Below are 10,848 nucleotides of genomic sequence, written 5' to 3'. Positions count from 1 at the left end.
AAAGGACACTGTAAAATCAATGCTGTTGAAAATTTTAAGCATGTTGTTTATCACTCAAACAACTGTTGTTTAAAGTTTTAAACAAGTTGTTAAAAAGTTTCATTTCATGAAACATAGGGACATTTAGGAAAAATTAGCGGGTCATTATGGTGTATATACTGCAATCACCCGTGATCATGATCGTCATTTTCTTTCTCATCATTATCATACTTGTCATAATAGGATTCATCATAAGATAATAATGATGCTCGATGAAAACATAGACCACCCTACCAGAAGTATTGAGAGGATATATCCCCAATGCCCACCCCCCCCCCCCGTGATCAACACCCATGACAATAAGTCCAAGAAGTTAAATTGACATAAATTAGAAGATTTGTCCAGATGAATTGTCATTTAGACTTTTCCGACAGTCTTCTCACAATCCGGTCATAAATTTGCAAACAATTTTGGTAGAAAATATCAGCAAAAATCAATAACCCTTTTTTACAGAATTTCCTTGAACACCGCCAACGCCGGCTTAGCTTTTCTCTCAAAATATGAGAGAAGTATGATGATAATTTTTTTTTTACTAAAAAAATATTTTTAAAACAAATACTACGAGTGCTGATTTTCTAGTTCAAATTTAAAAGAGAAAATCAGCTCTCGTATGTGCGCAATATAAATACCCTATATTATTATTATTATTATTATTATTATTATTATTATAGTGCAGTCACTATACAAGCTGCTGCACTGTAAGTGCTAAATTAGCACTTCATTTTTTACAGTGTAATTTGTTGGCTTCGATCTACCGATTTGGACACCTGAAACTTGAAATAATGATCTAAAATTGACATAATTTTTTCTTCCTTTTTTCGCTCCCCATCTTATATCGTTAGGGTTGTTTTTTCCCGGTGTTTTTAGAGTATTCAACGTTCAATGAACCCTCATGACCCGAACCAGAGGTAGATAAAAAAAAAGTGTGGATCCGACCACCGCTAAAATTTTGCTTTAGCGCCATCTATAGTTTGTTCTTGTACATTCGTCCATACCTGTTTACATAGCAACCCAGCTGCCAAGCTCGACCCCGATGTTAGCAACGCGTGTAAATGACTGTGTTCAATCTCATAGGATTTCCCTGATCAAAATATATACTATCCGGCTAGGCTACGCGTGTGTGTTTCGTGTTTTTCGTGATTGATAATACACAGGCAACAACTGGAGATAAAGTGTGAAACAATATCAATATGGCTCTTCCTTTTCTACCGGGAAATACCTTTACAGACCCAACGGTAAGTGCAAATTTGCTGAACATTTGAAGCTCGAAAATAGAGATGTGGATTTGATGACAAAAAAAGACTTAGGCAGTGTCTCTTTCATTTGTCAGACAAAGTTGGGAATTTCTGAAAACACATGCATGGATCTGATTATGATGATTGAATGCAGTCATGAACACTAACGTTAGATCAATGCTTTGCTAATTTGTTTTATTCTTCATAAAGTAACAATTAGATTCTGCATTCTGACACTAAAATTTAAAGAACCTGGCCTTCTTGTTTTCGTGACTCGTGTGTGTGTGACTGTGGCCCAGTGCGTTTGTTTGGGATAGCAATGATTTTCTTTTGTACAAAAAAAAAAGTTGTAGGCTCTAGGCCTTACGTTAGATCTAATTGTGTGTGGATCTACATGAAGATCTAACTGTTAGATATGTAGGCCCTACCATATTTGTCTCTATGAAAATTTGAAAGTGAATTTAATGACATTTACTGTATAGACCCAGTTGTTGTGTGTCCGGACAGGTTGGGTGTCTGGACAATCGATTTTAGAAAGTCATTTTGAAGAATTTACAAGTGAAGTTTCATCAATTTTCAATACAAAATGTTAGGAAATATTATCATGATTATAGAGAACAAAATAGAAGATGATTTCAACTATTGAATTCATATTTTTAGTGGACATTATCCAAAGACAAAATAGAAGGCTTCAAAAATATGAAGTGTCCGGACACCCGGACACCCAACTCCCCCCCCCCCCATCATATAACTAAGCCTTTGGCCCTTTATTGACATTCAATCTTAGCTTAGCCTGCCTGGTAAAACCTAGCCTTGAGGACTCCGTGATCAAATGTATGATATTGTCATTTGATCATAATCATAAAAGTGAATATGATCACGGAGTCCTCAAACCACTGCATAACGTCTGATGCCTGACAACAAGGGCCAGGCACGAGCAGCCCTGCTGGGATGTTTGGCTGATAATGATTGAGTTAGTGTTATTTATTCCATTCGGCCCAACCATCTTGCCATGGGGCCTGCTACGAATGTCAATTGATTGCTTGTCTTTCCATTAAAATGCCTGTATAAAATCTTAATGCAGATTACTATGGTGATTCAAGTCTAGTGGCAGTGCACGGCCGTATCATTATTAAAATCATTCTTATCATTAATCCCTTCAGCAACGGAAGTTTCACAGATCCCAATCCCTCGGCTACAAAAATGGATATGCCCTGCCCGCAAGGCCGGAGGTCGGCATCGGAGGCGAACCATTGGAAGTCAATCAACTCACTCTTTCAGAATTAGATGAACTGAATAACAAAAGACCAACACTGACATATGGACAAGCTAAGCAAGCACCACCAGAAGATTTTATCCCTGCACACGTAGCTTTTGATAAAAAGGTTAGTTTGGCTGTATACTGCTGTATCAATAATGATAAACCTTGATTATTTTTTTTTTTACAAGTTCCATAAAGTCAAACTGTTGGAGTTATTAAAGGGTACATGTACAGTAAGTCCACCTCAACAAGCATAAATTCAAGTAATCTTTTCTGTTGGAATGGACATCCTCTTTCAACAAGTTTGAATTTATATATACATGTACATGTAGTTATCCCTCTGTTTCTCAGGTCTATGATTTCTGTTGCTCATTGCTATTGTAAGATGGTCCTCATGTCACTGGAACATGTAGCCTACTGTACATTTATCAAATGATATGATGAATTATTTTTTCTTTCGATCAAACAAAATTGAATGGAAACTTCAAAGTATCAAATTTTTTCGAATTTCAGAATGTAATGTTTGATTCCTACAGGCATTACAACTTTTAAGACAGTTGTCATTAGGATGCTCTTAGTGGATGACTTTGTAACCGTAAAAAAAATGCAGCTGATGTACATGTACATTGATATCTTTGGATAATTTATGTTGTATAAATCTGTTTGGGATTTGGATGTACATTAAGAAAAATTAGTAAAAACAATGAACAAAGTTCATTCAGTAGACAGTAAGCAATTGGATTTATTAATGTCACTAATTTATTACTGCTGAAAAAAAAGGGAAGTACTTGCACTTTTTACATTGCTCTTGAGTGGCCCTCGATTTTGATTACTGGGAAGACTTGATCAATTATTCTCTCTTGCTCTCTCATTTATGTCTTTCTCCCTTTCTCTGTTCATCTCTGTCTCTGTTCCTCAATCCTTTTCTCTCTTTGAATTTAAAATATTTCTTTTGTACTTTTAATGGGAAGAATTCGTAGAAAGTAATTCATCTCACTGTTTTGTGTAAGCATATAAATTTTATCTTCAAAGGAAAGTGAAAACTGAGAAGTGTATTGAAATAATTGCACACATGGATTATTTCCTTTCTAGGTACTGAAATTCAACGCATTCTACAAGCAGACCGTCCATGAGTCACCCAGCGAATACTACCGCGTCCGTCCCGTCATCATCTACTACTACCTGGAAGACGACAGCATCTCGGTCATCGAACCCCACATAGAGAACAGTGGCATGCCCCAGGGCAAGCTGATCAAACGCATGAGGTTGCCCAAGAACGACCAGGGCGACCACTGGCACTGGAAGGACCTCAATCTTGACATCCAGGTCACGTTCTACGGCAAGGTTTTCCAGATCACAGACTGTGATAAGTGGACAGCGGTAAGCCATCTTTCTCTTGATTGTCCTACATGGGGCCTCTTCCACAAGACTTGTCTTTGAGCACAATTGGGGGGAAAATCAAGCACAGTTTCATGGACAGCTAATCAGTGTTCACAACCGAGGAATAAAATTACATGGGACACCCCCTAATTTGCCCTTAAAATGTCCAAAAGTGTCCTGGGAAACTTGAATAGAGCCCTGAAAAATTAAAACAAGCCCTAAACAATTTTTGGTTGTTTTTTTTTGTTTTTAATGGGATGGGCAGAGATGCCAGTTATATTATCTTTTTGAGTAGGATTTTTAAGGGGGAAGTGACACTAAAAAGGGATATTATTGAATATTTGAAACTTGTAAGAATGAGAGTGTTGGTATGTTTTTTCAAAATTTTAAAGAAAAATAGGATTAAAAGAAATTGTAAAATGTTTTTTCTTATCACAATTATTGTTGGCAGCTCTGGATGGGAAACTAATCTCAATCCCATTCAATTTACTGTATGCATATTGATGGAGATTTCTTCTTTATACTTAAATGTTTTTGGGGTTTTCTTCTCATTGTAGGAATACATGGCAATGGAAGGGATTGAGCTGAATCCCCCTGCGCCTACCCCTTCAGATCCCCATACAGAGTCTCGCAAGGAGAAGTCTGCCATCGAGGCATTCACCACACCCAGTACATTCGACAAACTCAAGCAGTTCTTGGAACTCGATCGGAAGGTACGGTATTGCTGCGTGCAAGGTCTCAATTCTGGTGAATATTATTATTAATATTACTATTATTATCATTATCTTCATCATCATCATCATCATCATTATTGGTAGTGTGTCATTCAGCAAAATCAAAATTTTACCAAAGAAATAGATAGAATAATAGATATAAAAAAATGGATATACTATATAAACATTTAGGTTTTCCTCAATTATCAGAAATGGTGCAAGCACTTGAACTTATGAATTGATAACTTTGATAATTTTCATTCTTGGTCCTCAGGTTCTGCGTTTCTTCTGTGTTTGGGATGATAGAAGCAGCATGTTTGGTGAGCAACGACCTTACATCATACAGTACTACCTTGTTGACGATACAGTGGAGGTCAGAGAGGTCCACGAACCCAACGACGGCCGAGATCCTTTCCCACTGTTCCTCAAGAAACAAAGAGTTCCAAAAGACCGTGACAATGTTGACTGTAAGTTTCACTCAAGTCAGCTTATGCATTGTGTCAGATTTGCTATTATGTACTGCTCCCAGTTTCATTTTGAAATGGAATTTGCAGAATTTTTGTGCTAGTAATCAGACTTGACATTTCTTTTTGCTTTTATTTGGGTTCAGAGCAATGCCTGATTCTGATAGAAAAAATGATGTGAGGAGGAATTATAACTGTTGAAATCCTGAATATTAAACATAAGCTACATATTGATTGGGTGCATACGGAGAAAGTGGGTAGGAAAATATTGATCCTCGTGTGATTACATTTTTGCAATTTATTTGGCTTAAGAAAGCTGTTTTAGCTTTATGTGTTGATGTAGCAATGCACATGAATCATTCTCATTTTGCCTGCATTTTTAAGTTAAGAAATGATAAATTGTGGTATACATATACTTCAATATTTGACTATCCTTTTTCATTCTCTTCCATATTTTCTCTCACAGCCTCTTTCCGTGCAGTGGTTATGGAGCTTTCGAACCATGAAATCAAGAACTGGTACAGCCCTCCAGACTTTGGCATTGGCAAGACGGTTTACATCTACAACAGACCATTCCTCATCTACGATGCCGATGCTTTCACAAAGCAATATATGGAACAGCTTGGTGTCTCTCAGTCAGGCCCTGTTCAGGTTTCTATGGAAGCCAGAAAGCTCGCCAAGATGGTAAGAGTCTGAAAATGTTCAAATATTTCTAAGGCCAGTATTCAATTCAGTACTTAATCCAAATATTTAACTCAGCATTCTAATTCAGTAAACTACTTTGCCATCTTCGCGAGAGACACGATTCCAATTGATTTCCCGGGTCAAGTTTTCCTCGGAGGTCATATTTTCCTTGGAGCACCCACTTCTAAGATCTTACAAATTTATTTTTATCATAGGCTGCACAATGTACATCATAGCCAAATTACTCAAATGGTTCTATTCACAAGTCTTTTCAGAACTACACATGAAAAGCAGAAACATATTAGTGGTAGGTAGACTTTTATGAATGCACATTCACTTGTCATTGAAGTGCTAGGCTGTGCCATGTACCAAGTTCTGGCCAAATATCTGACATTCAGTTGTACTTGTCAATGATGGACACAAAAGAAGAGCTGATCTTATATTTTATCTTTTGATTCTTTCACGCAGGACTTGCCGCCTTACAATGGCTTTGGTTCCTATGAAGACTCCCTGCAGTCCTGCCTGTCTCTGGTTCCCCAGCCGCCCAAGAAAGACTTCATCAAGATGCTGGAGAACGATCATAAGATCCTTCGATTTGAAGCCGTCATGGTAAGTTCATCATCCCATCAATACAGTGTGTAGAGGATTTGACATGGCAGGGTATTTCAAGAAAACAAAAATTCCCTGAATTTCCTTGATAACGTCTCAAACTCCATGAAAATTATTCCAAATCCTTTCCAGTTTTACATGTTTTCTTTGATATTGCAGCAAACTATTTGCAGTATGAAACACTGTTGGCTACTTCTGACTGTTGAGCCAGTCAAAATTCCATGACCCTTCCCTGATTTTTTTTTTCATTTTAATTTTATTCCCTGAATTTTGCATGACTGGAAAAAGGGAAAAATATTTTCACCTGATTCTCCAAGTGGGCTGGGAGGCCTTTATGAGTGATCTTGAAATCAATTATTGTTTTGAAAAAGGAATAATTTCAATATTTTGACCTGTCTGAGAGTTATTCCATATAATGCATTTAAGAGAATCAATTCACCCTATTTGTTCATGCAAACATGTCAGGTTTAAAAAAAAAATCATTTCAAACTCCTATGTAATTGACCAGATTTTTAGGAAATACTTAAGAGATTAAAAAAATATAATTGCTTAAATGTTCGTATCTGTTTTGCCAGCTTCTCTTGCGATCATGTTCCGTTTGGTTATGATCTTTGACTTTTTTCTTTTGCGCCTTTTTAGGATTCTGTGCGACCTGAGGACAAAGGTCGTCGGTTCATCATCAGTTATCGTCTGGCAGATGATATGATCAAGATCTTTGAGCCCCCTGTCCGTAACTCGGGAATCATCAGCGGTACATTCCTTGAGAGAACGAGAGTGACCAAGCCTGGCTCAACACCTGAGAATCCACTATTCTATGGCCCACAGGTTAGTACTGGTTATCTAACCATGTTCTAAACTCTGGTTTACTAGAAACCATGGTCTAAATCTGGGCTTCAGTTATGGAAAGCTGGAAGTGTAAGAAATGTGAAAGTTGCACAATTTTTCATTTCGTTCTATTTCCAAGCTGAAATGGTGAAGAAAACTGTTTTATTTATCATTCCCAAACAGTTTTGAATGAAGTGAACACCAAATGTGCTGTCAAATACCATGTAACATTTTCAGCTCAATTGGTTATCCACAGTCAAACAACAAATTTAGACTAGAGTTTGAATTTAAGCCTGATTTTTTAAACTAAATTTCATATGCCATTGTTCAATGTACAGCATGATTTTTGTGTGTGTGCATTGTGGATTCCGAAATTTGTTGGAGTTTTTATTTAAATTCTGAACAATCAATCATATCAAGTAGGGGGCGGGATGAAATCCCCTTGTATATATTTTCCAAGCAAGATTAAGAATAATTATGCTTTAGGGCCTATGAATGATTTTAAAAGATTTAATTTTCACAATACTGTACAAGCTACAATGACTCTGGGTACCCATTAACATAGCACCTTGGTGGGGTGTGATTCCTTGCCAAATATTATAACTAATTTTTCTAACTTTTCTACTTGTAATTGTTTAGGACCTGACCATTGGCTCTTGTCTCGAGGTGTTTAGCCATCGGTTCATCATAACCGATGCTGATGACTACGTACTTCACTACCTGGAGGCCCATAAGCAAGACTTTCCAGGCTGTGACAAGACTATCCATAGCATCCAAGCCACCAGGTCCATGGGCCTGCCTTCCAAACCAGCGACGTTAGCATCGCAGAAGGGCGCCCCCATGACTGTCAAGAGATCGTAAGTGACATCCTTACTACATACCAATGCAGAGTTGTGTGCACAAAAATTATACCTTGATATGAAATAATGAATTAGGTTGAAAATTGGAAATGTCTAATTATGTGGCCCAGTGCAATTGAAAATTATAAATGTTTATTGTAAAAAAAATTTCATTAGGATGCATGTAAGTCTGGCCAATAAAGGTATCAAGAAAAATTGTAATCTTATAAAAAAATGTAGTTTCACTGCATGATTTTGCCATTTTGTGCAAAATCGAGCAACGAGGCATCAATTTTAAAATGGAATATGAGGACTCAAATGCAATTTTGGGTAACCTAAAATTGTTTGATCTTGTCTCTCAAGTAAGAAACTATTTAATATTTATATAGGAGTTTCCAAATAAACCAACATGTATTGAGCTTAGCTGTTCATTATCCAAATGTCCAATACAATAACAGCATTTACTGAATGTCACATTTACCAGGCCAAACGACCTGAAACAGCTCTTAGCAGAGGTCAAGTCTCAACTCCGCAAGGACAACTACATCAACTTCACCTCCTTGACGGAAGCCTTCTTACAGTACGACCGTGACCGTTCAGGAAACATTGATGTGAATGAGCTCAAGGCCGCCTGCCACAAGCAGAATCTACCCCTAGATGATGATGTCATGCAAGCGGTAAGTATCTCTTTTATCTGGATCCCAAAGCTTTCACAAATGACATGACATATAGCTCAGCATTATGTTGTGTACAGTCCATCAGGTTTTTACAAATCTACTTGTTTCAAAGTCAGGTGTTCTAATAGAAAACTATATATTTTGATATGAGGAAATGTTTTAAATAACATCTTTTATCAAAGATTATTTTATTTGACTTGTACCTCTCATTTTCAATGTGTGATATTATGATGTTTTCATGTGTGATGGTTTCTAGTTGGTGATTACAAAGTATTTTATTTTTTTCTTTTCTTACAGTTGATTGAAGAGTGTGGTGACGAACATGGTAGAATCAGCCATGCAGAATTCATGAAGTTCTTAACGTGGGACTAAGGATAACAAGCAGTGACGGAAAATGCGCCAGTCTCTGATTTTGCCCCAAACCAGACAAGTCAATCAATTCTTGAATCTGAACAAAAACCAGTTTTGACTGATTGTTGCAAATCTCAAACGGTTGATCCGTAGGAGAAACACTTCATATTGTGGTAGCAGAAAAGCCAAAGCTGGATTTCCCTGAATCCCATTCTATAATATGTTTTTTCAAATTCGTTGGCAAAGAGAAAAGTTGAAATTGGATTGAAATGCTATAATGGGGAGCAATTAAAAAACAATAGCTGTGTAGACAACAATGTAGACATAGGAAGGAGGTGGTCTTACTTTAGCTGCATGTTATTATGTACTACATGAATTCATTTTCTTCTTGTGCAGTTTCATTCCTTCCAAAATTTATCTGTGGAGCATCTAGCACACAGCAACTGTTTTTCTTTGGAGCTGCCTAAAGCTCATGAATTTTAGAATCTGCGTCTTAATCATCACACTATGCATCTGCACTGCTGACTAACAGTGTACAATATATATGCTGAAATTGAAAATGTGTTCTTTTACTGCATGAAATAAAATCCGTCCTATCACAGATTGTGTCTTTGACGTATTCTCAGTAGTTGTGTAGCAATAATTATCTTCCCGTATGATGCAATGTGATAACTGACAACGTTGAAGTGTCAGAATTAGACACTATGCTAGCCTTGATGAATTCCATCCATTTTTAATTCATTACGTATTTTTATTTTCTATTTGTGCTGTTTATAAGAAAACTATGCATTGAAATGCTTAAATGCACCTTTGGGATGGGAGGGGGGTTAGCCTATTGCTGTTCACATGCATGAACATGCATGACCATGTGATTTCAAAACCTTGGGTTTTATTTTAATCTTCAGATTAGTACTTTATGGACATGTTCCCTGCACATGCTTCTTTGTTAAGTTACCCCCCCCCCCTTCCAAGATGGATCAACACGAATCAACTTATATTGGATCCTGGGCACTCTAGTTATATTTTGAAAGAGGTGTGCCTCGTGAATCCCTGAAATATGAGTCTAAGTATTCCCTTAATGCAGCAAAGCAAAGGACACAAACTAACAGGCGTTAAGGGTCACACAAAAGTTGAGACTTTTTCTCTTTGGGGGTAAAGATACCCAAAATTCAGCAAAGCAACAGGCAAAAAATACTCTCCTTTTTACCTTTTTAGTTGTATGTATGAACAGCAGTAGAGATGAACCCCCACCCTTTACAAATCAGATTATACAGTGTAACTTTAATTCAATATACTGAATGAACATGAAATACATTGTAATTCAGGTGGATGTTTCATAAAGCTGTTTGTAAGTTACAGTCGACTTTAACGAACGACGGGTGATCTTTTCACAGGAACGTAATGGACACCAATGAAAATCAGTGCACACAATTTACCACAAAGAAAGATTCACCATTCGCTCGTACAGTTGCTTGTAACTTAAGGCCACAACACACCTTACGACCCGACTGGTCGGCGACTGGCTTGCGACTGAGTGAGGGGAGATGAATCGCAAGGCAGTCGTAAGCCTCGACTCCGCACACCTTGCGATCCGATCTGCGACTCACGCATGCGCTTTTTGCTTTTTGGCATTGGATCTGAGAATTTGTGCTTACTACTGCGTATGCGCGTTTATCATAATACGCGTTACCAAACTCTGCTGTCTGATTGGCTGGAGGTTGGATTGAGCTTGCGATCCAGTCATAAGGATTCGACATGTCAAATCCTTCCG

The 10,848-nt window shown here is 37.4% G+C and overlaps 1 protein-coding gene across 1 annotated transcript; it reads left to right on the top strand.

The window, feature by feature from the left end:
• Positions 1-1,091: 1,091 nt before the first annotated feature.
• LOC121419160 (EF-hand domain-containing protein 1-like) lies at positions 1,092-10,481 on the top strand. The gene is made up of 11 exons (XM_041613498.1): positions 1,092-1,274; positions 2,438-2,659; positions 3,628-3,915; positions 4,473-4,628; positions 4,903-5,095; positions 5,559-5,776; positions 6,245-6,385; positions 7,025-7,210; positions 7,850-8,067; positions 8,534-8,726; positions 9,024-10,481. Exons 1-11 carry the CDS (start codon positions 1,230-1,232, stop codon positions 9,096-9,098), a joined length of 1,935 nt encoding a protein of 644 aa, XP_041469432.1. The 5' UTR covers positions 1,092-1,229; the 3' UTR covers positions 9,099-10,481.
• The last annotated feature ends 367 nt before the right edge of the window (positions 10,482-10,848 follow it).

This window comes from Lytechinus variegatus, chromosome 1, assembly GCF_018143015.1.
Source record: "Lytechinus variegatus isolate NC3 chromosome 1, Lvar_3.0, whole genome shotgun sequence".
Classification (NCBI taxonomy): domain Eukaryota; kingdom Metazoa; phylum Echinodermata; class Echinoidea; order Temnopleuroida; family Toxopneustidae; genus Lytechinus; species Lytechinus variegatus.
This window is presented reverse-complemented; position numbering and strand designations above follow the sequence as displayed.